Source organism: Mauremys reevesii, linkage group 4, assembly GCF_016161935.1.
Source record: "Mauremys reevesii isolate NIE-2019 linkage group 4, ASM1616193v1, whole genome shotgun sequence".
NCBI lineage: Eukaryota > Metazoa > Chordata > Testudines > Geoemydidae > Mauremys > Mauremys reevesii.
In genome coordinates, this window is record NC_052626.1 from 66,242,759 (window position 1) to 66,267,573 (window position 24,815).

At 53.5% G+C, this 24,815-nt stretch overlaps 1 protein-coding gene across 8 annotated transcripts in view; it reads left to right on the forward strand.

Annotated features, from left to right (window-relative positions):
* Window positions 1-4,691: 4,691 nt before the first annotated feature.
* Window positions 4,692-24,815, forward strand: part of LOC120405126 (maestro heat-like repeat-containing protein family member 7) — a 28,818-nt gene continuing 8,694 nt past the window's right edge. For 6 of the 8 annotated variants that reach the window (XR_005598392.1, XR_005598393.1, XR_005598395.1 and 3 more), the window contains exons 1-10: window positions 4,692-4,761; window positions 5,916-6,051; window positions 9,791-9,897; window positions 10,955-11,104; window positions 17,691-17,869; window positions 17,977-18,114; window positions 18,844-18,958; window positions 19,995-20,135; window positions 21,926-22,147; window positions 24,656-24,811. Coding sequence is in view for 4 of the 8 variants with exons in the window: in XM_039538417.1 (XP_039394351.1) it covers window positions 4,729-4,761; window positions 5,916-6,051; window positions 9,791-9,897; window positions 10,955-11,104; window positions 17,691-17,869; window positions 17,977-18,114; window positions 18,844-18,958; window positions 19,995-20,135; window positions 21,926-22,147; window positions 24,656-24,811 (1,377 nt within the window). In the remaining 4 variants the exon portion in view is untranslated. Of the gene's footprint in view, window positions 4,762-5,915; window positions 6,052-9,790; window positions 9,898-10,954; window positions 11,105-12,263; window positions 12,409-17,690; window positions 17,870-17,976; window positions 18,115-18,843; window positions 18,959-19,994; window positions 20,136-21,925; window positions 22,148-24,655; window positions 24,812-24,815 lie in introns of those variants that run through there. The other 2 variants (XM_039538418.1, XM_039538421.1) reach the window with 2 other exon arrangements.

Below are 24,815 nucleotides of genomic sequence, written 5' to 3' on the forward strand. Positions count from 1 at the left end.
GGGACACTGAGCACAGGCCCTGCACTGCGCTCCCGGCTGGAGCCCTGCACACCATCAAGCCTGCAGTAGGGACGACCTGGCTGCCGAGCCCACGTGTTGCAGGCCCTGCGCTTTGATCCCCTGTCAGAGCCTTGCAGGAGCTTGGAGCCCAGCTGGCATTTCCCACATTGTCTCCTCAGGAGCTGATTGATCACGAGTCCGTCGACTCCTGACCGCGTGATGCGTCAGCAAGCTATGCTCGCCATCATGAAGCTGAGGTACCCAGCCTGCGGCCCAGCCCCAGCCAGTGCTACGTGCAGCCAGACACGCCAGCCTCTTGGCATGGCCAGTTTTCCAGGGCATTTCCCTCTGCTCCTCCCCATCTTCTGATTCCCAGGAAATGTGGCACCAGATGATGGTGCTGGTGCATGTGGACTGGCACCAGTGGGTAGGTGGTGGAGGATCCTTCGTGCCTGGTGACCTCTCCACGTGGCCTTATGAAGATATGGTGGAGGGGCGTGGGAGGCAGGACCAGTCCCCTCTGGGGGAGAGGGGCAGTTAGGTGCTGCTGGAGCGGAGCGACTGAGTCGGTGCCAGCTGTGCCAGCTGCGCCACACTGGCAGCTCAGCGACTCCCAGTGGCTGAGAGGCTGGGCAGGCTGAGCTCCTGGCACTTGGCACTGCCTGTGCCATGGGGCTCTCTCTCAGTGCCACTAGCGCCCTGCTCTGAGCTTCCCTGTCCATCAGGCGCCTGGAAGGTGATGGATGCTGCGGGCTGGAGCTGGGCTCTCGCTGTTGGCTCGATAGGTTCCCAGGAATGGGAAGAGGAGGCGGGGCAGGAGCTGGAGCAGCTCTCCCCACTGCACACTGGCTTCCTGACAATGGGGCAGGCGACGGCATTAGCCATGATCGCGCTCTGCGGGGTGAGAGGGGAGGGATTTGCGTCAGCAGTGGGCGTAGCTGTTCCTCACTGGCTGCCGCCTGCCACGAGGCGCGGCTGCAGGGCAGCTCAAGTAGTCACCTGGCACCTCATTGCATGTGCTGGGGCCATGCTCTGGCAGTGGGGTGAAGAGGTTAATGCTGTCTGGGCTATCCCCACCTTCCTGCCCCCCTGCACACAGCTGTGTGCCCTGTCCAGCAGGCTGAGAGCAATGGGCAGGGGCAGGGCTTAGATCTCTGCTTCGGTTCTGCCCGGCTGCGGGTTGATGCAGCATCTCGGTGCTGGCCTGGACTGTGCAGCCGCAGTGCAGACGGCTGTGGTGGAGGGTCTCTTGCCCCAGTGGGGCAGGACTGGCAGGCTCCTCTGCACTGTGGCCGCTGGGTTCAGAGGCGCTGGTGCCAGCAGGCTCTAGTCTCCCGTCCATGCCATTTGCAGGATGTTGTTTCTCGGTGAAGCGCAGCGATCTCTGCCCCAGCCGGTGAGTGCTGGTGGGGTCACAGCAGACAGCTGCAGGCTACACTAAGTCCCTGCCTGCTGGTATGGGAGAAGGCAGCACCAACTCCTTCCACCACCCCCTGGCCTGTTCTCATCTGCCACCCGCCAGCTGGAGCCCCCGCAGGTGTTTCCATGTCCTGGGAGCCTGAGGGCAATATTAGCACATCAGTCCCGCCTCAGACCCCAAATCCGCATGTGTCTCTTCTCTTAGCAAAATGAAGCTACCGGTGCGGATCCTGACACAACCCAGCCTGCTCGCCACCTGCTTCTCCAGCATCTTCTCCCTGCCTCCAGCACACACCATGGAGGAGGTGGAGGCTGCTCTCTGCACCAAAGTAAGCCCCAAACCGGCCATGTTGAGCTGTCCCAAACTGAGTGGGAATCCTGCCACTCGCTCGTGTACTGTCCCCTGGGTTACCTGGCACTGGCATAAGAGTGTAATGATCACAGCTCCCCGACAGGACTTCAGCTCAGGACCTGCAGCACCAAAGCACAGGCCCCAAAGCACAGGCCCAGATAAAGGAGTAACTCCCTCCTAGGGTAGCAGTAGTAGGCATTTATCCTTCACATGCACTGACAATTAGTGGGGAACAGACACTCCCTTCACAAGCACATTCATCCCCCATGCGTGGCTGGGGGCACAGGCCTGAGATCGGCTGCTTCAGGTGCACATAGGCCAGGGGAGCCGAAACTTGGCTGGAAATCTGCCCTCCAAATGTGGAGTCCTGTCTGACTCTCCCAGTGGGATAGACTGTGTGCAGTGGGCTTTTTGGGGAGAGCAAAGACAGGTGGGGCCCTGTTGCCAAGAGGAGTTTGTAGTAGGTCCCCTGCGGATACAAGTGAGTGGGTGAGCTGTAATACCAGGGGCTGCTATGACCTGGGGGGTGTCACACGCCAGGGCATTGGTTCATCACCTGGCTGGGTAACTCCACTTGCTCTGGTTTCTCCTCTGCTCTGCATGCAGACTTTGAAAACCATGGATGAGATGCTGAAGGCCTTGGTGTGCGAGGATCAGGAGCCCAACCTTCTGGTGCTGCAAATCATCTTGAAGGTCTGGAGGCGTGGGGGCAGGAAGGGGACTAGTCCTGTAGCTGGGGTGGGGCTCAGGGACCAAGGCTCTGTTTAATCCCAAGCATGGGACACCCCCGTGCCTTCGGCTCCTCAGAGTACATTCTCTACAAAGGTTCTTGGGCTGGAGGGCCAAGTGCCCCCACTATATCTGAAAAAGTCTGTATGGGGTGGGGGTGGAGGAGCGTGGGCGGGATCTGCTGTGTTCTCCACTGAGCCCTCATGTGAACCTGGCATTCCTTTGTGTTCACCATGGGCCCCACCAACCTGGCCAAAGCCCGGAGCTAGATTCCCCCAACATTCTAGTTCTGGGGCCACAGGAAGTAGATTCTGTGGGTGGTTTGTGCTCCCAAAAGAGGGAAATGTCCTTAACAGAGATTCGGTCTCCTCGATCCCAGAACCTGGGAAGAGGGAATCACAGAAGTGCAGGGCTGGAAGGGATCTCAAGAGGTCATCTACTCCACCCCCTGCACTGAGGTAGGGCCAAGCATTCCTAGACTGTCCCTGTTGAGTGTTTGTCCAGCCTGTTTTTTAAAACCTCCATGATGGGGAGTCCACCACTTCCCTAGGTCACCTGTCCCAGTGCTTAGCCACCCTTAGACTTTTCCTAATATTTAACTTAAATCTCCCTTGCTGCAGATTAAGCTCATTACTTCTTGTCCTACCTCCAGGGGACATGGAGAACAATTTGTCACCATCCTCTGTATAACAGCCCTTAACGTATTTGAAGACTGTTACAGGTGCCCCCTCCGTCTTCTCAAGATGAAACATGCCCAATTCCTTCAACCTTTCTTCACAGGTCAGGTTTTCTAAACTGCTGATCATTTTTGTCGCTGTCCTCTGGACTGGCCCCAGTTTGTTCACATCTTTCTTAAAGCGTGGTGCCTGCAACTGGACACAGAGCTCCAAGCTAACACAATTCAGAATGGCATTTCCTTTTTCACAACAGCATCACACTGTTGATTCATATTCAGTGTGAGATCCATGATAAGCCCCAGATCCTTTTCTGCAGTACTGCCACCTAGCCGGTTATCCCCCACTTTGTTTTTATGCATTTTTCCTTCCTAAGTGTGTTACGTCACATTTGTTTTGACTGAATTTTATCTTGTTGACTTCAGACCAACTCTCCAATTTAGCAAGCTGATTTTGAATTCTAATCTGTCCTCCAAAGTGCTTGCAACCGCTCCCAGCTTGGTGTCATCCGCAAACTTTACAAGCATCCTCTCTTTCCGTTAACCAAGTTCTTAATGAAAATATTGATTAGTACTGACCAGGCACACCCTGGGTACCTCACTTGAGACACCCTCCCACTTTGCCAGCGAGTCAGTGATAACTCCTCTTTGAGTACGATCTTTCCATCAGTTGGGCGCCCACCTTATAGTAATCTCATCTGGATCAGACTGGCTTAGTTTGCTTAGGAGAATGTCTTGTGGGACTGTGTCAAAAGCCTTACTAAACTTCATATACATCATCATATACTGCCTGCCTCCATCCACTAGGCAAGTAACCCTGTCAAAGAAGGAAATTAGATTGGTTTGGCATGGTGCTATTTGTTATTACCCTATTATCTCCTCTAGATTCTTACAAACTGTTTAATAACTTGTTCAGTATCTTTCTGGGTACCAAAGTTAGGCTGACAGGTCTATAATTCCTTGGGGCCTCCTTGTTCCCCTTTCTGAAGACAGGTTCTGTGTCTGCCCTTCTCCAGTCCTTTGGGACCTCAACCTCCTAAAGGTTCAGCGATTTCTTTGCCTAGCTCCATCTAGGGTGAATATCATGAGGCTCTGCCAACTTGAATACATCTAACTGACCTCAATTGTCTTTACCTGTTCTCTCCTAGTCTAGCCTGTATTCCTGCCCCTTGTTGTTAATATTGTGTTAAGCATCTAGTCGTCATTAACCTTTTTAGTGAAAACTAAAGCAAAAAAGGCATTAAACACCTTGGCTTTGTCTGTGTCATCCATTCTTTGCTCTCCTTCCCTGCTGAGTAGTAGCCCCACACTTTCCTTTGTCTTTCTCTTGCTCCTAATGCATTTATAGAGCTGCTTCTGATTGTCTTTTATGTCCCTTGACAGTTAGAACTCATTTTTGCCTTTGCCTTGCTGATTTTCTCCTATGTGCTTGGACTATTTTTTGGTACTTCTCCTTAGCAATTTGTCCCAATTTGTTTCTCTCAGGTCCTGCTCCCTGGACCACATCCAGGAGGTACATGAGCGGCTGAGGGCAGTGGGAAGGATCAGGTGGCTGATGGAATTCATGGGGTCTCAGTGCAAATTCCAGGTGAGCAGCCTGTGACCCTGGCCACCTCCTAACTACACTGAACAGCCTTGCGGTGCAGCATGCCCTGGCATGGAAAATGCAGGCCTAGAATAGTGACTCAGCAAGATCCTCAGTAGGAGTCCAATCTAACGAGCCCTGATGTCGATGGGTCTTTCCTCTGACTCCAGTGGGCTTTGGGTCGAGTTCCATCATTCTGTCTCCAAGGACTCTCCCGCTGTTCCCTAGCACCAAAGTCTGCTCTGCAGGGTCAATGCATTTACACAGGATTGCCCTGACAGCAGCCTCCGAACCCAGGTGTCTGTTCACCCCCTTTGTCAGACGCCTGTGGGATGCCTTGGCATCAGCTTCTGCCAGGCTGCCAGATGAACGCCCCTTGCTCTGCATGCTCAGGGCCATTGAGCTGCTCCAGATGCTCCATCCCCCCTATGGAAGGGCCTCCCCTCCGGCAGCTGGACGGGGGCGCTCGGATGATGTGCCCCAGAGGCTGGGACAGCAGAACAGAAGGAGGGAGGTGGGAGGGGACACAGTGAAAGGGATGGGCGGGGCCAAAGGCACCAGAGAACTGGGGAGTGGGAGTGGGGAGGCTGTGCAGACCCCGGGAGAGGAGGGCAAGGGGCTTGGTGCCAGGTGGGGAAGAGCAGGGAGCCAGTGCAGGGGCTGCAGGAGGGGGAGACGAGAGGACAAGGCTGCAGGAGAGAGCCGGCAGGAGAGAGCAGGCAGGCTGGGGGCGGCGCGGAATGGGTGGGCTCTGGGGAGCTCCAGGATGGAGTGAGAGAGGCAGGAGGCAGAGCAGAGGAGTCCAAGGTGACTCCAAGCTCCTGGGCCTGAGGTCAAAGAAGGGAGGGGGATGGGAGAAGGGGCTGGGATTAGGAACTTGCCCTTGAGATGGAGACTGGACGTTAGTTCATTCGTTACCTGGGTCCCCACTCGGGGTAACGCTTGCTGACTTTGCTGCCCAGATTTCTCCGTCCCTGCTGAGCTTTCCTCAGCCCCTGGTGATGGGCCCCACAGCTCCTCCTGCTCTCATTGTCCCCAGTCTCTCTGCGGTGGCCTCTGCCTCCCTGTTCTAACCCACTGCTAGGGCAATGCCAGGGAGACTCACTGCACTAGGTCTGCAGGGGCGAGTGACTCCCTTTGCTCCTTCTCTCCGTCAGGAAGTGGAGGAGTTCAGAGTCCTGGGCCAGCTGGTGGGGTGTCTCACTCTGTGCTGTGTGGAGCAGGAGCAGGAGATCTGGCAATCGGCTGTGGAGGGACTTCACCACCTCTTCTCCTTCATGCAGCTGCTAAAATGTAATAGCACTGAGACCCTTGTCCTTCCTAAATACACTGACATGGGGTTTCCAACATGAAAACATATTTATTGAACACTTCCACCTTTTCTGCAACCTTTAAACAGTCTCCATCTAGTAATGAGCCTACACCACTGCTACGATTTCTTTTGTTCCTAATTCACTTTTTTTAAAGAAACCTCCTTAGTCCTGCAAGCCATGGAGTTTCCGATGTCTTTAGCTTCCTCTATCCGTATTCTACTCTTCATAACTCACATAAGAATGGACATACTGAGTCAGACCAATGGTTCATCTAGCCCAATATTGTGTCTTCAGATAGTGGCCAGTGCTTCATGTTTCAGAGGGAATGAACTGAAGAGGGAAATTTGAGTGATCCATCCCCTGACATGCAGTCCCAGTTTCTGGTAGTCAGAGGTTTAGGGACATGCAGAGTATGGGGTTACATGCCCTGATTATCTTGAATCCAATTATACTTTTAGCCTTCACAACATCCCACGGCAACAATTTCCACAGGTTGCCTGTTCATTGTGTGCACAGATACCTTCTTTTGTTTGTTTTTAACTTGTTGCCTATTCATTTCATAAAGTGACCCTAGTTCTCCTGTTATGTGCAGGAGTAAATAACACTTCCTAGTCACTTTCTTCATACCAGTCATGATTTTATAGACTTCTATCATATCCCCTTAGTCATCTCTTGTCTAAACGAAATAGTCCCAGGTCTCTACTACAGACCTATATTGTTATAACTATATTGCTCAGGGTGTGAAAAATCCACACCCCTGTCGGCAGGAGCACCTCTCCCACTCACCTAGCCAGCACCTCTTGGGGAGGTGGATTAAGAGCTTCTTTGCATAGGAGCATCTTCACTTAAATGCTACAGCGCCAGTGCAGCTACGGCGATACAGTGTTTGAAGTGTACCCTTGTCCCCCATCTTTTTTATCTCTCCTCATATGGAAGCTGTTCCATCCCCCTAATCATTTTTGTTGCCCTTCTCTGCACCTTTTACAATTCTGGTATATCTGTTTTGAGATGGGGCGACCAGAACTGCAGGCAGTATTCAAGGTTTCAAGCATCATAGATTTATATAGAACCAGTGATGAGCTGCCAAAATCTTAACAACCGGTTCCCTATAAAAGTTCTGATTTAAGGGAGGAAGCAGAGGAGAGTCTGGGGCCCTGCAGGGCCTGGGGCAAATTGCCCCACTTGCCCTCCCCGCAGCCCTGGAGCTCGTAGTCTCCCGCACCTTACCTTGCCGGCATCTCAAAGCAGCAGGACGACTCAGGAGCTCAGCTGAGCTGCCCAGCTGCTGGCCACGCTGAAGCTCTGCAGGGGCCGGGAGGAGACATCCTCGTGGGGCCGGGAGACATCCTCGTGGGGCCAGGGGGCCATGGCAAATTGCCCCACTTGCCGCCCCGGAGCTCGCAGCCCCCCGCCCCTTACCTTGCTGGCAGCCCAGAGCTCAGCTGAGCTGCACAGCTGCTGGCCATGCTGCGGCTCTGCGAGGTGGGGGAAGCGGGGGAGAGCCCGGGGGAGACATCCTCGTGGGGCCGAGGGGCCGGGGCCAAATTCCCTACTTGCCCCACCCTGCAGCCCCGGAGCTCGCAGCCCCCCGTCCCCTTACCTTGCCGGCAGCCCAGAGCTCAGCTGAGCTGCCCAGCTGCTGGCCATGCTGCGGCTCTGCGGGGTGGGGGAAGCGGGGGAGAGCCCGGGGGAGACATCCTCGTGGGGCCGGGGGCCCCTGCAGGGCCTGGGCCAATTGCCCCACTTGCCCCTTCCCCTTCCCTCCCCTCTGGCTAGCCCTGGAGCTTGCAGCAGCCCCCTCTCCCACCCCACTTGCCGGGCTACTCAAAAAGCGGCAGCAGGACGACTCCCGAGCTCAGCTGAGCTGCCCAGCTGGCGCCGGCAGCTGGCCACGCTGCAGCTGGGGGGAAGCGGGGGAGGGTCCAGGGGAACCTCAGCCTCCCCAGCTGGGAATCCTGGGAGCAACAGGATGGTCCCACCCATGGACCGGAGTTCTTTGCCCACCCCCTGGCCCTTTAACAACCGGTTCTCCACGGAGGTCTAATTTTAGCAACCGGTTCTTGGGAACCTGTGGGAAACGGCTCCAGCTCACCACTGTATAGAACCATTATGATATTTTTCTGTTTTATTATCTATCCTTTTCCTAATGGTTCCCAACATTCTGTTTGCTTTTTTAACTGCCGCTGCACATTGACTGGATGTTTTCAGAGAACTATTTACGATAACTCCAAAATCTCTTTCTTGAGTGGTCATTTCAACCCCATAATTTTGTATGTATAGTTGGGATTATGATTTCCAATGTGCATTACTTTGCATTTATCAATATTGAATTTCATCTGCCATTTTCTTGCCCAGTCTCTCTTTTTTTTAGATCCCTTTGTAGCTCTTCGCAGGCTGCTTTGGATTTAACTATCTTGAGTCATTTTGTATCATCTGCAAATTTTGCCACCTCACTGGTTACCCCTTTTTCTGGATCATTTATGACTATGTTGAACTACACTGGTCTCAACACAGATCCTTGGGGGACCACGTTATTTACCTCTCTCCACTGTGAAAACTGGCCATTTATTCCTGTCCTTTGCTTCCTATCTTTTAACCACTGACTCATGAGAGAACCTCCCCTCTTATCCCATGACAGCTTCCTTAGGTTAAGAGCCTTTGGTGAGGGACCCTGTCAAAGGCTTTCTGAAAGTCCAAGTACACTATATCCATTGGATCACCCTTCTCCACATCCTTGTTGACCCCTTCAAAGAATTCTAGTAGACTGGTGAGGCATGATTTCCCTTTATAAAAGGCATGTTGGCTCTGCCTCAACAAATTGTGTTCACCGACGCATCTGATAATTCTGTTCTTTCCTATAGTTTCAACAATTTGCCTGGTACTGAAGTCAGGCTTACCAGGGATCACATCTGGAGACTTTTTTAAAATTCACTCTCACATTAGCTATCTCATACAGAGGCCGATTTAAACGCTAGGTTACATACCACAGCACTGCACATAAGTCTGTCTGGATGTCTCGTGATAGCTGCAACCTTTGCACCAGGCAGGCAATTTACCATGCGGTTCTCCCAGTCATCACAAACCCAACTGTTTATGTGTCTATTGATTGAATCCCCCATTACTATTTCCTGGCTTCTCTTTGTAAGTGGGATTCCCACCTCAGGAGGGGTAGCCTCAGTGTGAGAGGACATCATGACTTCATCTGGAAGGTGGGTCCCAACTATGGGATCGTCTCCTCTGCCCCAGCTCGATGTTCTCCTTCCCGAAACTTTCACCTCCTCAGCAGCACAGAGGCTGTCAGACTGGGAGTGGGACTACTCTACTGCATCCCTAAAAGTCTCCTCTATGTACCTCACTGTCTCCCTTGGCTCCACCAGTTCAGCCCCTCTGGTCTCCTGGTCTCCGAGGGCCAGTAGCTCCTGGGCCAAATGCCCACATATGCTACCTGCCCACAGGGCTGGTAATCGTACATGCTGCATTCAGTGCAATCAACTGAGAGCCCCACGCTGCTGCTGCCCTTCTGCCTGGTTTATTTTTACTCTTCCAGGAGGTTAGTTTGTTTAGTTTGGGGAGGGATGGGGAACAGGTTATTGGCCTGAGTTTACAGTATGTTTGTTAGATGTACTTGTCTCTCACACACCCTCTCTAAACTTCCTTGCAAAACTCCCGCTTGCTAACCGAAGGTCTGATTTATATTGCCTGTTGTCTGTTTCCTCCTGGGTCAGCCAAAATGCTGGTGAAGCACGGCGCAGAGTATCGGCAGATCCTCAAGGACAGTCAAACTGAGAGAGCCTTCTGGGTCACCAACATCAGCAATATCACATCGGTAACTACAGTCAGTGCTTCCTGGGATTGTTGTGCCCAGAGTTATCAGGAGTCAGAAATTAACACCCTAGGAGTCAGGGGGAAGGGACAGACCCAGGATGTGACTAACCCCATCCAGCTGGGACAGAGACCTGCCTATGGCCCACTCCACCTCAAAGAATAATAGACCTCAGGAAATTATCTAGTCCAACCCCTTACTCAAAGCAGGACCAACCCAACTAAATCATCCCAGCCAGGGCTTTGTCAAGCCTGACCTTAAAAACCTCTAAGGATGGAGATTCCACCACCTTCCTAGGTAACCCATTCCAGTGCTTCACCACCCTCCTAGTGAAATAGTGTTTCCTAATATCCAACCTAAACCTCCCCCACTGCAACTTGAGACCATTGCTCCTTGTTCTCTCATCTGCCACCACTGAGAACAGCCGAGCTCCATCCTCTTTGGAACCCCCCTGCAGGTAGTGAAGGCTGCTATCAAGTCATGTGCCCCAGCCCCCGCATCATTTTCCTTGCCCTCTGCTGGACTCTCTCTGATTTGTCCACATCCTTTCTCTTGTATGGGGCCCAAAACTGGACGCAATACTCCAGATGTGACCTCACCAGTGCCCAATAGAGGGGAATAATCACTTCCCTCCATCTGCAGGCAATGCTTCTACTAATGCAGCCCAATATACCTGCCTACATGACACACCGCAAGATGCACTGGGGCTCATCCAAACCTGATCCCAGCTCCTTGTCAGGTTTGCTGGGAGCTTCCTCAGAGATTAATGCAATAAAAGGCATCATTGCATCTGCGTACGAGCACCAGCCCCTGCTGAGCACTAGAGAGTGTATCCGTGCTGCGCAGTATTGTGCCCCCGTGCACTGCCACGCTGGCCTCTGCCATGCATGACAGCTTCCAATTGCTGGCTGGGTACTGTGCTGCCCAGGTGCAGTAAGCCAGGCCTGTCCCGGTAGAGTGGGGTTTGCCTGCACTCCTGGCCGGGCCAGTCCTGGCTGCTTGGCCGCTGACCAGATCCGCGCTGGGCAGCAAAAGGGGTTTCACTAGCAGTTTGTTTCAGCTGTTTGGGAAGTACTTCAACCCATCCGAGAGCATGGACTTCCTCCTCGTTGCTATCGACGGCGTGAGAGACTCCAGCGTCCATGACGCAGTGACGGCCAGGAACATGCTGCATAAGATCCTGGAGGTTCCCGGCCTAGGCTTGGTGAGGGTAAGAGCTGCAGTGAGAACACCGTGCTGGGGGAGCCCATCCGTGGGAGACTCTGTCTCTGGGTGCTAGGCATTATTGGGGGCAGTTCTCTGAACTGTGAAATGCAGGGGTCAGTCTAGGTCAAGGGTCAACAACCTTTCAGAAGTGGTGTGCCGAGTCTTCCTTTATTCACTCTAATTTAAGGTTTCACGTGTCAGTCATACATTTTAATGTTTGTAGAAAATCTCTTTCTATAAGTCTATAATAAATAACTAAATATTGTTGTATATAAAGTAAATAAGTTTTTTTAAATTTTTAAGAAGCTTCATTTAAAATGAAATTAAAATGCAGATCTCCTGGACCGTGGCCAGGCCCCGGCAGTGTGAGTGCCACTGAAAATCAGCTCACGTGCCACCTTCAGCACACATGCCATAGGTTGCCTACCCCTGGTCTAGGTGATCACCATGACCGCTTGTGGCCTTGCAGTCTATGAATCGATAGGCTGGGAACTGGTGCTGTGTTCTAGGCCTGGGGCTGGTGAAGAGGTTCTGGGAGGGCAGATGGCTCTCAGGTGCAGCAGGTCCTTGGCTCCCAATCAATAGCCGTGCGAGGAAGCCAAGGCCCCCACCTCCCCATTTTCCTTCCAGGTGTCAGAGGCTGTGAGGAGCATTCATAAGCACCTGACTCCATCAGCGAGCCACTTGCCCGGCAGGAGCTGCTCAGGGCCCTTCTCCTGCTGGGTTCCCAGTTCAGCGAGGAGGTGGTCGGAACCCTGCTGGGCTGCTCACTGTCATGTGACAGGTACGGGGCTGCGGCTACCACCACTTGCACTCTGGGTCCCCCGGACTGGTCCCGCTGCCAGAGACAGGGGAGTGCAGAACCCTCCAGAGATCTCCTGCTCCCTGCAGAGCTGCTGCTTCTCCTGGAGGGTTTTGCAGGCTGGCTTGCCCTGGACACAGGCCAATCTGCAAAACCCTGTACGGCATCCCTCGGCCTCTCCTGTGGCTGACACTCAGACCTGGCTCCATGTAGCCTGCACCAGCCAACGGGGTCCTTGCAGGAGCAGGAGGGCAACAAAGGGCCGGCCGGTGAGGGGAGACCCAGCTGGCGTGCCAGTGCTGAGGGGTGCAGGAGGCTAGCAGGGCTCTGATCGGGTGCCACTGGCTCTCTCCCTTTGCAGTGTTGCTGCGGAGATGTGGAAGATGCTGACATCCCAGCCCAAGAGCACAGAAAAGATCCTTAGGGAGCTGGTCAGCAGGCTGCAGGGGCAGGCTCCACGACGGCATCAGCTCTCTCAGAGACTGGCCGGCGTCGCCTCCTTGGCCGTAAGTACCAGCCCCTGCAGCAAGGGAAGGAGTGCTGTGTGTCCCCATCATGGCCTGAGGGGGTCTCTCAGTCTCCCACGGGTATAGTCATTGGGCCAAAGAGAGAGAGAGTGTGACTTTAGCCAGTGCTATATTCGAGCCGGAACACGCCGAAACGCTCTCCTGGTGCTATTCAGCAGCACTCATAGAATCACAGGGTGAGAAGGGATCGCAAAGTCAGCTCGTCCAGCCCCCTGCAACAATGCAGGACTTCTTGTTTCTAACCCACCCTGGACAGATGGCTCCAGCCTCCTTCTGAAAACCTCCAGCGAAAGAGTTTCCACAAGCTCCCTAGGCATCTTTCCCATCGTCCTACTCTTCTTACAGTTAGGAAGTTTTTCCTGAGGCTTAATCTACATCTGCTGTGCTGTAGTTTGACCCCATCACCTCTTGTCCTGCCCTCCGTAGCAAGAGAGAACAACTTTTCTATCTTTTTATGGCAGCCTTCCAAGTATCTGAAGACCATTATCTAGTCCCCTTAATCTCCTCCTTTCCAAACAAAACATAGCCAGTTCCTTCAGCCTTTTTTTCTTATGGCTTGTGTTCCATCCCTCTAATCACCTTTGTCACTCGCCTCTGGATCCTTTCCAGTTTCTCCACATCCTTTCTAGACATTGGTGACCAAAACTGGACACCGTACTCCAGCTGAGGCCTAAGCAGCACTGAGTAGAGTGGTACTATCGCCTCCCATGACTTGCATGCTATACCCAGGGGCGGCTCTAGTAATTTCGCTGCCCCAAGCAGGGCGGCACGCCGCTGGGGCGCCTGGCGGTCGCTGGTCCGCGGCTCCAGTGGACCTGCTGCAGACGTGCCTGGAGGGTCCGCTGGTCCCGCTGCCCAGTGGAGCATCCGCAGCCATGCCTGCGGGAGGTCCACCGGAGCCGCGGGACCAGCGGACCCTCCGCAGGCACTCCTGTGGGAGGTCCACCGGAGCTGCCTGCTGCCCTCCCGGCGACAGGCAGAGTGCCCCCGCCCCCCGCGCGGCTCTCATTGCCGCCCTAAGCGCGCGCTTGGCACGCTGGCGTCTGGAGCCGGCCCTGGCTATACCTCTGTTAATGCAACCTAAAATTGCATTTGCTTTTTTTGCAACAGCATCGCATTGCTGACTCATGCTGAGGTTGTGATCCACCACAGCTCCCAGATCCTTCTCAGCTGGTTATCCTCCATTCTGTATCTGTGCATTTGCTTTTTCTTCTCTAAATGTAGCACCTCACATTTGTCTTTGGTGAATTTCATTTTGTTATCTATAGCCCTGTGACGCTGTAGGGAGAGGGATGGATTGATCTGGAAATGGTGTTTAGTTTTACTGGGACTGTCTGCATGGGGGATGGGAGAGCAGGGGATGACTTTAGGTGAGGGTCAGTACCTGAGGCTGTAACCTGAGCCAGAAAAGGGGGTGGGATGAGTCGATACTGCGTACTAAGGTTATTCCCTGTTTACACTGGTGCCCCAGCGCAGCAGCAGCAGCAGCGCAATCCTCTTTATTTCTCTCGGGGAGGTGGAGTACAAGCAGCGCTGTAGCCAGGGAGATACAGCGCTGTATGTGCCTTGCCAGTGTGGACGGGGAGTGAGTTACAGCGCTGTTGGTGGCTTTATTGTGCTGTAACTCTCAAGTGTAGCCAAGGCCTAAATCCACGTTCACACTCAGCCATGCTGCATGAAATCACACGCGTGGAGCTGAGCAGTGGTTTCAGCTCAGATGGCACTTCTGACCAGTATAATCAAGAAAGTCATGCTAGGAATTGACAATTTCTGTCAGTGACAGACCAGATTGGTTACACAGCTGCCCTACCTCCTTTTCACTTTATCTAAGGCCTTGGCTACACTTGAGAGTTACAGCACAATAAAGCCACCAACAGTGCTGTAACTCACTCCCCGTCCACACTGGCAAGGCACATACAGCGCTGTACCTCCCTGGCTACAGCGCTGCTTGTACTCCACCTCCCCGAGAGGAATAAAGAGTATTGTGCTGCTGCTGCTGCTGCTGCTGCGCTGGGGCACCAGTGTAAATAGGGAATAACCTTAGTACGCAGTGACTGATCTCCGGAAGCTTCCCATAATCCTTTTAAGTGAAGGTTCCGCTCTTTGTTTTGTTGCAAACTCTGGGCTCCGGGAGCTGCTTATTAAAAAACCAAACACAGCTCCTGTTTGCTGTAAATGAGCAGAGGCAGAGGGCTCCCTTTGGAAGGAACACAGCTAGTGTTTGCTTGAATAGAGGGGGAGGGAGGAGGGTCCGTTTCGGCGAGCGGCTGCTTATCTGGTCTGTGAGGAAAAAGACAAAGAGGTGCTGTTCACTTTCAGTGAGTCAGAGAGGGCTAGGGAGGGGTTGGAACTTGCAAGGCAGCTGCTGACACAGTGTTGGCTCCAAAATCCACTCTCTCTCTCCCCCACGCTCCCTGTCACACTCCACCCCCCCGTTTGAAAAGCACGTTGCAGCCACTTGGAACGCTGGGATAGCTGACCATAATGCACTGCTCCCAATGCCGCTGCAGATGCTGCAAATGTGGCCACGACAGCGCGCTGGCAACTGTCAGTGTGGACAGACTGCAGTGCTTTCCCTACTCAGCTGTACGAAGACAGCTTTAACTCCCAGTGCTGTACAGCTGCAAGTGTAGCCATACCCTCAGCCACATGACTATGATTGTGAATGGAAATGTAGCAAGGGGCTTATTCCGCATACATCATCACTCACGTTTAGCAAGCTACATGGCCCTTCATTTTCCATGTGGCATCCTCTCAGCTGTGCCAGAACTTGGCTCAGACATCCTTGTTCTCCCTCTGATTCACAGACACAGAAAATACAATATGGAGAAAGACGCTTTGTGGAAATACTTGTAAAAATTAGATCAATGCATTACAGCAGGCCTTTGCTACTCCAGTCCGTTATGCCTTGATGTATTTTGTGTTACTTGTGTAGCCTACTAGCTACATTTAAAATAAACTTTTATTATTTCAGCCTGATACAGTAATGTCTGTAGTGCAGCAGCATGATTTATTTTCTATTTTCATTAGCCTATAGGCTAAAGTAAAAAGAAAACGTGCTACGATTCATTGGGTTTTACCACTGTACTGTACACTACTGTCTAGAGTTATATCTTTTACATATTCTATTGTAGACACAGTAATGGCATTTCTATTGTATTCTATTGCATACACAGTAATGGCATTTCAGCACAATGATTTCAACATTTAAAATAAATTGAATAGCTACTATGGGGTGTACAATTAAAAAAAAATCCAATACCTTGTTATTTTGGACAGCTGGCCTGTCTCCAGCCATGCCTGGTTTAGCCCAGGATTACTGTACCAGAAATTCAGTAGACAAATAAAATGTGAATTTCTATAATTCATATTGAAGAAAATCAGTATTTTAGTGGCATTCCAGGACCTTCATATTTTCGACTACACCACTGTCTCTAGCCCAGTGGTTAGGGTACCCAACTGGGAGACCTGGGGTCAAAACTCTGCTCCAATGACTATTTAAGTGTTCCCAAGTAGAGATAGATACCAAATTCCCTTTAGGGGTGGGGCTTAGGCCACATCCCTCTCCGCCGCATTTCCTATTGGTTGGTTTAGGCAGCTCCTCACTCTTAGCTTCATAGAGTTCAAGGCCAGAAGGGACCTCTGCGATCATCTAGTCAGATCCCCTGCCTGACACAAGCCAGAGAACTGCCCCCAGATCATTCCTAGAGCAGGTCTTTGAAGAAAAACATCCCGTCGTGGTTCAAAAACAGTCAGTGATGGAGAATCTATCACCACCCTGGGTAAATTCTTCCAATGATTAATTACTCTCACTGTGACGTTTATGCCTTATTTCCAGTCTGAATGTCTACCTTCAACTTCCAGCCACTGGATCATGATAGACCTTTCTCTGCAAGACTGAAAAGCCAATTACTAAATATTTGTTTCCCAGGGAGATACCTATAGACTGTAATCAAGTCACCCCTCAACCCTCTCTTTGTTAAGATGAATAGATCGAGCTTCTTGAGTCTCTCACTATATCTCTCACCAGAGGTCCTGATTTTTATAGGGACAGTCCTGATTTTAGGGTCTTTTCCTTATATAGGCTCCTATTACCCCCAACCCCTGTCCTGTCTGGTCACCCTATCACTATAAGACATGGTTTCTAGTCCTTTAATCATTCTCATGGCTCTTCTCTGAACCTCTGCAATTCATCAACATTCTTTTGCATTGGGGCACCGGAACTGGACCCAGGATCCCAGCAGTTGTCACACCAGTGCCAAATACTCCCACTCTAGATTCTTCTGTTTATTTATCCCAGGATCACATGAGCTGATTATCCACCAGGACTCCCAAGTCCTTTACAGAGTCTCTGTTTCCCAGGATAGAGTCCCTCATCCTGTTCCTAGATGTATTCATTTACAATGAGCCATATTAAAACACATACTGTTTGATTGCTCCCCAGTTTACCAAGTGATTCAGATCGCTCTGTATCAGTGACTTATCCTCTTCATTATTTACCACTCACCCAATTCTTGTGTCATCTGCAAACTTTATCAGTGACGATTTGATGTTTTCTTCCAGGTCATTGATGAAAATGTTAAATCGCTTAGGCCAAGACCCGATCCCTGCAAGGACCATCCTGAAACACACCTGTGCAATGCTGATTCCCAGTTTACAATTACATTTTGAGACCTATCAGCCACTTTATAATCCAATTCAAGTGTGCCACGTTACTTTTGTATCTTCTAGGTTTCCGATCAAACTGGAGTGCAGCGCCAACTCAAGCGCCTTACAGAAGTCTACATACATTATGTCAATACCATTTCCTTTATCTACCAAACTTGTAATCTCATCAAAAATTGTTGATTTGCATTAAATAAATTATCCTCTTTAATTCTTTATTAATTGAATCTTATACCAGCTGCTCCATTATCTTGCCTGGGATCGATGTCAGGCTGACAGGCCTGAAATTACCCAGGCCATCCCTTTCACCCGCTTTAACAATTGGCCCAACTGACTCTCTCTCTGGAGCATATACGGAGCCTGGGCACTTAACCCAGGGCTGTGAGTCCACTGGGCAGCAGGGCACATGAAGCTGGGCATGGCCACGCTGGGCTGAAGTCCCTTGTGTGGTTCTAGCCAAGGTCTCACAGGCTAGGAATTGAACCCAGCATCCCAGGCCTTAGCCCCCAGCCCAGCCCACCCCTCTAGGTGCCCTGGGGGAGCGTGGGAAGGACGAAATCCCTGCAGCAATGTCTGTCTCCTGTTCTTATCTGCAGGCCACAAGAGCCCTATATGTGATCCTGCAGGAGCAGGCCTGCAGGCAGGAAGTGAAGGAGCTCTTCCCTCAGCTCTACGTCGCGCTGCTCTTCCACGTCACCCACACAGTGCAGCACACTGCTTCGCAGGAGAGGGAGCATAACCAGGAGGACACAGCCGCACCCCTCAGCCCCGTCAGGTACCGCCAGCCCGACACCCAGCCTGGGTTCTGCAGCATCGCCCGCAGGCACGCGGCAGGGCCTGGCCTGGGCTCACTCAGTAACAAGAGGCTCGCTCTGCACACAGGTTCGCGGTGAAGGCCATGGAAGCTTTGCTTCTATGCGCTGGCTACAAGGAGCAGGCCACCTTCATGATGAAGCATGGCCGCTGGGACCTGCTCATGAGCTCCGACACGCACCACAAAGGTGTCTGCCTGCTTGCCCGGTGAGTGCTGCCCAGAACCGATCACAGCAGCAGCTCCTCCTGGCCCAGGACACGGCCACATTGCCTTCCCTGCTGGGTGAGACGGCTCCCAATCGCCTGCATGGAACAGGCCGCAGCCTCTGTGCTGTTGGCCAAGGGGTCAGTCGGCTACTTCTCCACCCTGCGCTGCCTGGCGTAAACCGCTTCCTGCATGGCTCTGGCAGGCATGGCTGGGCAAAGACAGCCTCCGCCATGTCTTTCCGCCGCGTTGGTGTAGCCCTGTCAGACCCAGCACATGAGAGAGACAAGGTGGGGGAGGGAATGTCTTTGGTTGGCCCAGTGACTGTGGGTGAGAGAGAAGCTAACACAGAAAGCTCCAGCGCTTGTCTTGGGTGAATCTAAGATATTCTCTCACCCACCCTTCTGTCTCTCATCACCCAATATCTGGGCACATGAGGAAGACCACCGACCCCACCAACACCCTTCTTTGTCTGTAGTTCTCTTGAAGCCCCAGCACTACGTGCTCAGAGCTGGCCTCATGGAAGGGCTCCCTGTCGAGTGATTAAGGGTTTGGGTCTCTAGCACATAAGCCGCTGGGCATTTTAAGCCAGCAGGAACTAGTCTGTGCCAGCTGCGCGTGACTAGTCGCCCGGGATCCCCTGTCCTGTGGCACTGGTCTGGTTAGATTCGTAAATGGAGGACCAGTCCTTGCCCACCTTGATGATGTGGTGTTTGTGTTTCCTATGCCAGGGCCATGGTTTCGCTCAATGTCGAGGAGCGAAACTGGATTTTCCACCATGTCATGGCCATCCTCAACGATCGGGACGATAGGTGGTACGTCCCGGCCGTGGCGCTCTTCATTCAGGTGAGCCTCACCAGCGGGTGAGGGTCGTGAGAAGCGCCCCGGCCCAGCGGTGACTGGGGAATGGGGCTGACCTATGGCCAGGGACGGCAGATTTGTAGAAATTTTGGTGGTGCTCAGCAGAACCTGCCCCTCCAAACTCTGCCCCCCTAAACTCTGCCCCCCACCTGCCTAAGTCTCTGGGAGGGAGTTTGGGTGGGGGAGGGGGCCTGGGGTGCAGGCTCTGGGATGGGTCAGAGGGTGGGAGTGCAGGAGAGGGTGGGGATGCAGGCTCTGGGCGGGAGTTTGGGGACAGGAGGGGGTGTGGAGGGAGGGGGTGCAGGCTCTGGGAAGGAGTTTGGGGGCCAGAGTGGGGTGCGGGAAAGGGGTGGGGGGGCAGGCTCTGGGAGGATTTGGGAGGGTGCGGCGCTTATCTGGGGCCAATGGGCCAATGGAACTTGCCGCTCATGCCTATGGCCAGGAGAGGGGTGGCCCTGAAGGCCCTGGGGGTGGGTGGGTGAGCAGGGGCAGGGAAAGCTCCTACAACCCTAGGGGTGGAGTCACTCAGTCTGGGCATTGTTACCTGTCCCAGCTGGTGTCACGGGGCTGGAGCAAGGCCCAGGGTCAGGTGTCTCTTGTTCCCCAAGACTCAGTTCCATAGAATGGTCCCTTGTGTGACCTCGGCCCTCGAGCCCCCTCTGACATCCGTGTGCCATGTGCAGGCCGGGCAGCTGCCTGCCCATTCATGGCCAGTTCACCTGCCCCCCGCAGACCGGGCGACCCTTTGGAGCACAAGGCTGCCGACCGCCCCGCACACACACCACTGCTCCGTGTGCAGCTGAGCCTTAGTGAGGGAGCAGGGCAGGCCTTGATCTCAGCTGGAGCCTCGAGGGGCCGTCGCGCTAGAAGCGTTTCAGTGGGGCCCACACGGTGACCAATCGCGATGCCCTGCATGCAGCCCATGCCGGGCCTTGGCCAGTGGAGCTTAGGGCCCCGTGGCAGAGATGAGTCGCGAGAGGCCAGCCCCGTTCTCTAGCTTGATTTGCTGTTGGTGTGTTAGCTCCTCAAGTGCCCTGACCTTGGCAGCGAGCTGGAAGACGCCATCGTGGAGGAGATGAGCGGGCTGCTGAGAGACCCCAAGACCGTGGTGCGCTGGTTGGCGCTCAAAGGCCTCCTCAATCTGGCCCTTCACCCAGAGAAGGTGAGAGGGGAGGAGGGCTGGGGGATAAACCCAGAACCGCAGGGAGCTGCTGCAGGGCTGGGGTCATTGAAACCTTCCCTGGGGGTATGGCCCTGGCCTGGAGTCAGGAGCCCTGGCTTCTATTCCTGGCTCTGCCACTGACCTGCGGGGTGCCCTTGGGCAAGCCCCTGCCTGGCCTTTGTCTGCTGTTCTGCAGGGCAGGGCCTGGCTCCTGCAGGGTGCGTCTCTAGGTGTGTGGAGCATCTGGCACAGCTGGGCCTGATTGTGTCTGGGGTCTCTGTGATCCAAAGAACCCTAGCACTAGAGTAGCAGCAGAGCTGCAGACTCTAGACCCCCAGGGAATGCTGGCGACCCCAGTGATCAGGGACGCTTGGATAGAGCCATTTCACTACAATTAGGAACCATTTTTTCCTACAAATCCCCTTTTAAAGCCTCATAGGTTTTAACTGTTGACGTCACGGCTCTGTCCTGCAGCACTCGCTCCTCTGAAGAGCTCTGGAAGGGCCTTTTGCTGCTAAGATCTCATAACAAGTTTGATACCCACAATATAGTGAAGGCAGAGAAAGCCCTTGGGACTTAAATACACAGATCTGACAGCCTGGTAAAGAGGAGACAATCTGAAGGCAACTCGTTAATGATAATTTACTTCGCCTGAGAATAGGGGGGTCAGTCCGGTTTATTAAACCCGGACTATGACTAGATCAGACATGGAGAGGGCGTGACTGTAATTCTCTTTGTTATACACCATTCCCATCGTTCCATGCACTTCAGCCTGGTTTTCACTTGCTTGTGGTTCATTTTCCTTTCCGGAACCGGTTAGCCTGTATATGACCTATTTTTTCCCTGATGCCGGTTGAGATTTTGTGGGGCTGTCTTTGAAAGGTTGAAAAACCAAACACAGAAATGACTGAATCTGGCTTTTAGTAACAGCCTAACCCTAGAACTAGTGTGCAAAATCGACTCCCTCCCCTAGGCTGGGCTGTAAGGACCAGGATTCAGGAGAACCCAGGTTCGGTTCCTGGTTCTGCCAGACTCCCTAAGTGACTGTGGGCGAGTCCCGTAACCTCTCTGTGCCCGAGTTCCATGTCTGTACAATGGGGATAGAAATCCTGCCTTCGTGTGTCTAGCCTGTAAGCTCCAGGGCAGGGACCGTCTCTTCCTGTGCCTGGAAAGCCCCCAGCACAAGCCCTCATTGCAGACAGGCCCTCGAGGTGCTATTCGAACAATAATACACTTGATTTATTTGGGGTCAACGTGTTGTGTAGAGAACTTTCCACGGATGATAATCTGCTAATAAAAACCATCCCCTGAGATCTGGAGTACAAGGAAGCAGCTGCTTATGTTGCAGGTTGCCGGACCCACTGCCCGTGATCTTAGCTGGCTGTGCAAAGGCTTTGAGGCTGTAATATGTCTCTGGAGGCAGGGGCGCTGGAAGACTTTTTATAGTGGAGGTGCTGCACACACACACCCTTACCCCTGTCCACACACCCCTCCACCACTAGAGCTTTGGTCAGGAGCAGGGCCATGGTTCCAGGAGGCGGGGGCGGGGGGTGGATGGGGCAAGAGGACCAAGGCTGGGGCCATAGCTGGGGGTTGGCACAGGGCCGGCAGCTGGGACCCTGTGTGTGGGGCCAGGAGCAGAGCCCTGCGTAAAAACCTGGGAGTGCTGCAGCACCCCCAGCACCCCTAGCTCCCATGCCTCTGTCTGCAGGGGAGGCAGACATTGTTTTGGAAATGGCTTGTTGGGTCACTGGGGGGTGTTTCGTAAAGCAGCTCCTTGTTTCACACAGGTGGGGAAACTCCAGCATCTGCTGCCAGATGTCCTGGAGCGACTCCAGGAGGTAGACAGAGACCTCATCCGCAAGGCCATCACCGTGCTGAAACACCTCCTCGCCGGCATGGACAGGCAGAGCGCCAGCTGCGCGGCTGTGCAAGTGGCTGCGCAACTCCTGCCGTTGTTTCATGATGTAAGGCCTGGCAGCTCACAGGAGATCCCATCAAACTGCAGACATGTGAGTGGGGGCTAGGGGGTGGGCTAGCAGGGCCTGTGCTATGGTCCTAGCCAGAAAACGGATTGTCATAAATCATGAGCCCATTCCCGCCTTCCTCTCACTCTCCATGAGAGCACATGGCAGAAAGGATGGGAACCCTGGTGTCCCGCAGGCCTACTGACAAGGATGAGAGCAGCCTGGGGACGAGGCTCCCCTTGGGGAAGGACGTGCATTCCTGAGCCTGCATGCAGCGAGGGGGCCTCTGCAGCACAGGGTGCTGCAATGCTCTTGCTGGCTTCCAGGGTGACAAGTGATGGTACCTTGGTGAAAATCTGCCCTCCTTTCCCTGGCCAGGAATCCTACAGCTGGCCTGTCAGCTCCATAAGGAAATGGCTCTGTCTGTAGGTTCTACAGCTACCGCCCTTTCCTCTCCTCTTCGTTCTCATGGCAGGGCAGCGTCAAAGGAGGGGAAAGTTCTCCTCAGATCTTTGTACCCACAACCAGCCCGCTGGCGCATTCACCAGACTGATGTTCAGTCCCACACTGGGTGGCGAGATCCAGCAAGCGGGCAGGAGAAAGGGGCCCATCCATTACTGCCTTCCAGGGGTAATGCCCCAGTGGGGGCTCCTGGAGGGACTCCCCAGCTCTCATAATGGTAAATCCTACTCTCAGCCCTCCCGAATTCTGCTGGGACCGTGCCGCTCTTTATTTAGTAGTGGCACAGGCCTGGCTAAAGCTGTTCCCAGGGTCTCCTGGATCCCCAGCTGGCCAAAGGGACAGGGCAGCCTGGACCAAGGATGCAGGATCTCGCCCTGGGGTGAGCCCTTTAAACCAAACCCCTCTCAGGCCCGGGGGGAACAGAACAGGTTCTTTATGGGGCAGGGGTTATATCCAAATAGTGTTAATGAACACAACGCCCATTGTTGTCAGAAGTGTGTTGTCAGAGTGCTACCGGTGTGGTGCTCTGCTTTCTCCTTGTTGATATCACTCGGCTGCGTGCGTGTGTTCCCTCTGTGTGCTACCCCAGCTCTGCAGATAGCTGACACAGCAGACCCGACGACAACCCCCAATAACCACAGAGTCCAGTAAGATGCAAAGCCACGTCGGCTAGGTTTATTGCGACCTCGGACACAATTGCAGTTCCCTGTAGGTTTCTTAGCCTAATTCAGGGCATACTACGAGAAAGTGCCTCTTGGCAATGGACCCGGCTCAGTGGCGGGACTTTCCACTGCCCCCTCGGCCGGACAAAGGCACCGCCCCAGGGATGCATTCTTATACACAGACACAAACAAGTTACACATCACACCTGACCTATGAGGTACAACCCCATCCACGTAGCACGGTACAACCTTTCTACGATTTAGGTGCCACCTTCTACCTTGTACATGTTGGGTCGATCAACACAACTCTCTCCCTCCTTTTACCCTGTTGCCCCTGTCATTGGGATGGGCCAGCCTGTTCTTTGTTATCTGTGTGGAATGTGCAAGTATGTGAATGTTCAGTACCTTTTAGGTACGTATCAGCCCTTTCCTTGCCAGCTTCTGTGAGCAGGGCCTGCCTCTGGCTCACAGCTTACCTTTGCTTTATGTTAGCAAAGTCTTGTTCATTACTTTAGTTCAGGCCTCAGGCCTCATACTGGGCCTTTATCATGGCCTGCACTTACTACACCCATCACCAGGGAAAGGCAAACAGGCCTCAACAACTGGAGGGAAGACCAGAGAGGTGCCAGTTCAACATCTGCCTGTGCCCACTGCAGTGCAGCCCTGATGCCCCCATACCCTCCCACGTGTTTTGTACAGAGCCTGCCCAGCTGACCAGCTCAGCTGACCATCTGACCATCTGGGCTCAGCTGCCCAGCTGACCATCTGAGCTGACCCTCACCCCACCCCAAACCCCTGGAGGCTGGGTGGCTTCCAGTCATGGCATCCAAGGCCCCCTATCTGGGAGCTCCTGCACATTTACCACCCCTTGGCCCTGGTTAAATTCACCCCAGGTCCCTGAGCATGGCCCAAACAAACACCAATGGTAGGAATTTGCCCCCTATGCCTGGCCTCCTTGGCCCGGCTAGAGGGCTGCTGTGGGTCAACACCAGTGTGAGCTGGGCCTGCAAAGCGGGTGGACAAACTACACCCCCCCTTCGCTCTTTGAATCTTTCCTCATCGCTCCTCTCTGCCGCCCTGTCCTGGCGCTGCTCCACCCTGAATGTGTCCCCTTGGCTGACACAGGCGGGTGCTGATGTCAGTGCACCCAGAGCTGGCTGTGAGAGCCCGGGGCAGTCTCACCCCAGCTTACTGCTCTCCCTGGCCAAGAAGTTACCAGGCCAGCCCCTCAGCTGGTGGAAATCTGCATCTCTATTGCCTTCAATGGCGCTATGCCCATGAGACTCTGGCCCCAGCTGTGGCTGTATGGCTGGGGTGAGTTACCAATACCCCCTGCAGGGCAGACATCTCTGGCACAGTGTGCGCTTGCCCCGCTGGATGAGAATGACTGTCACAGTGTCTCCTCCCCTCCCTATATCATCTCTTGCAGGTGACCAGCAAGCTCCAGGTGCTCTCCATCACCCTTTTTAAAGACCTGCTGGAGCTTGTAAGGGGGCCCAACCGGAGGCAGATGAAGGAGCATGTGCTCCAGAGCCTGGTCCCACTGCTCCTCCTTGTGCATGATGAGCGTCCCAACGTGTCCCAGGTGA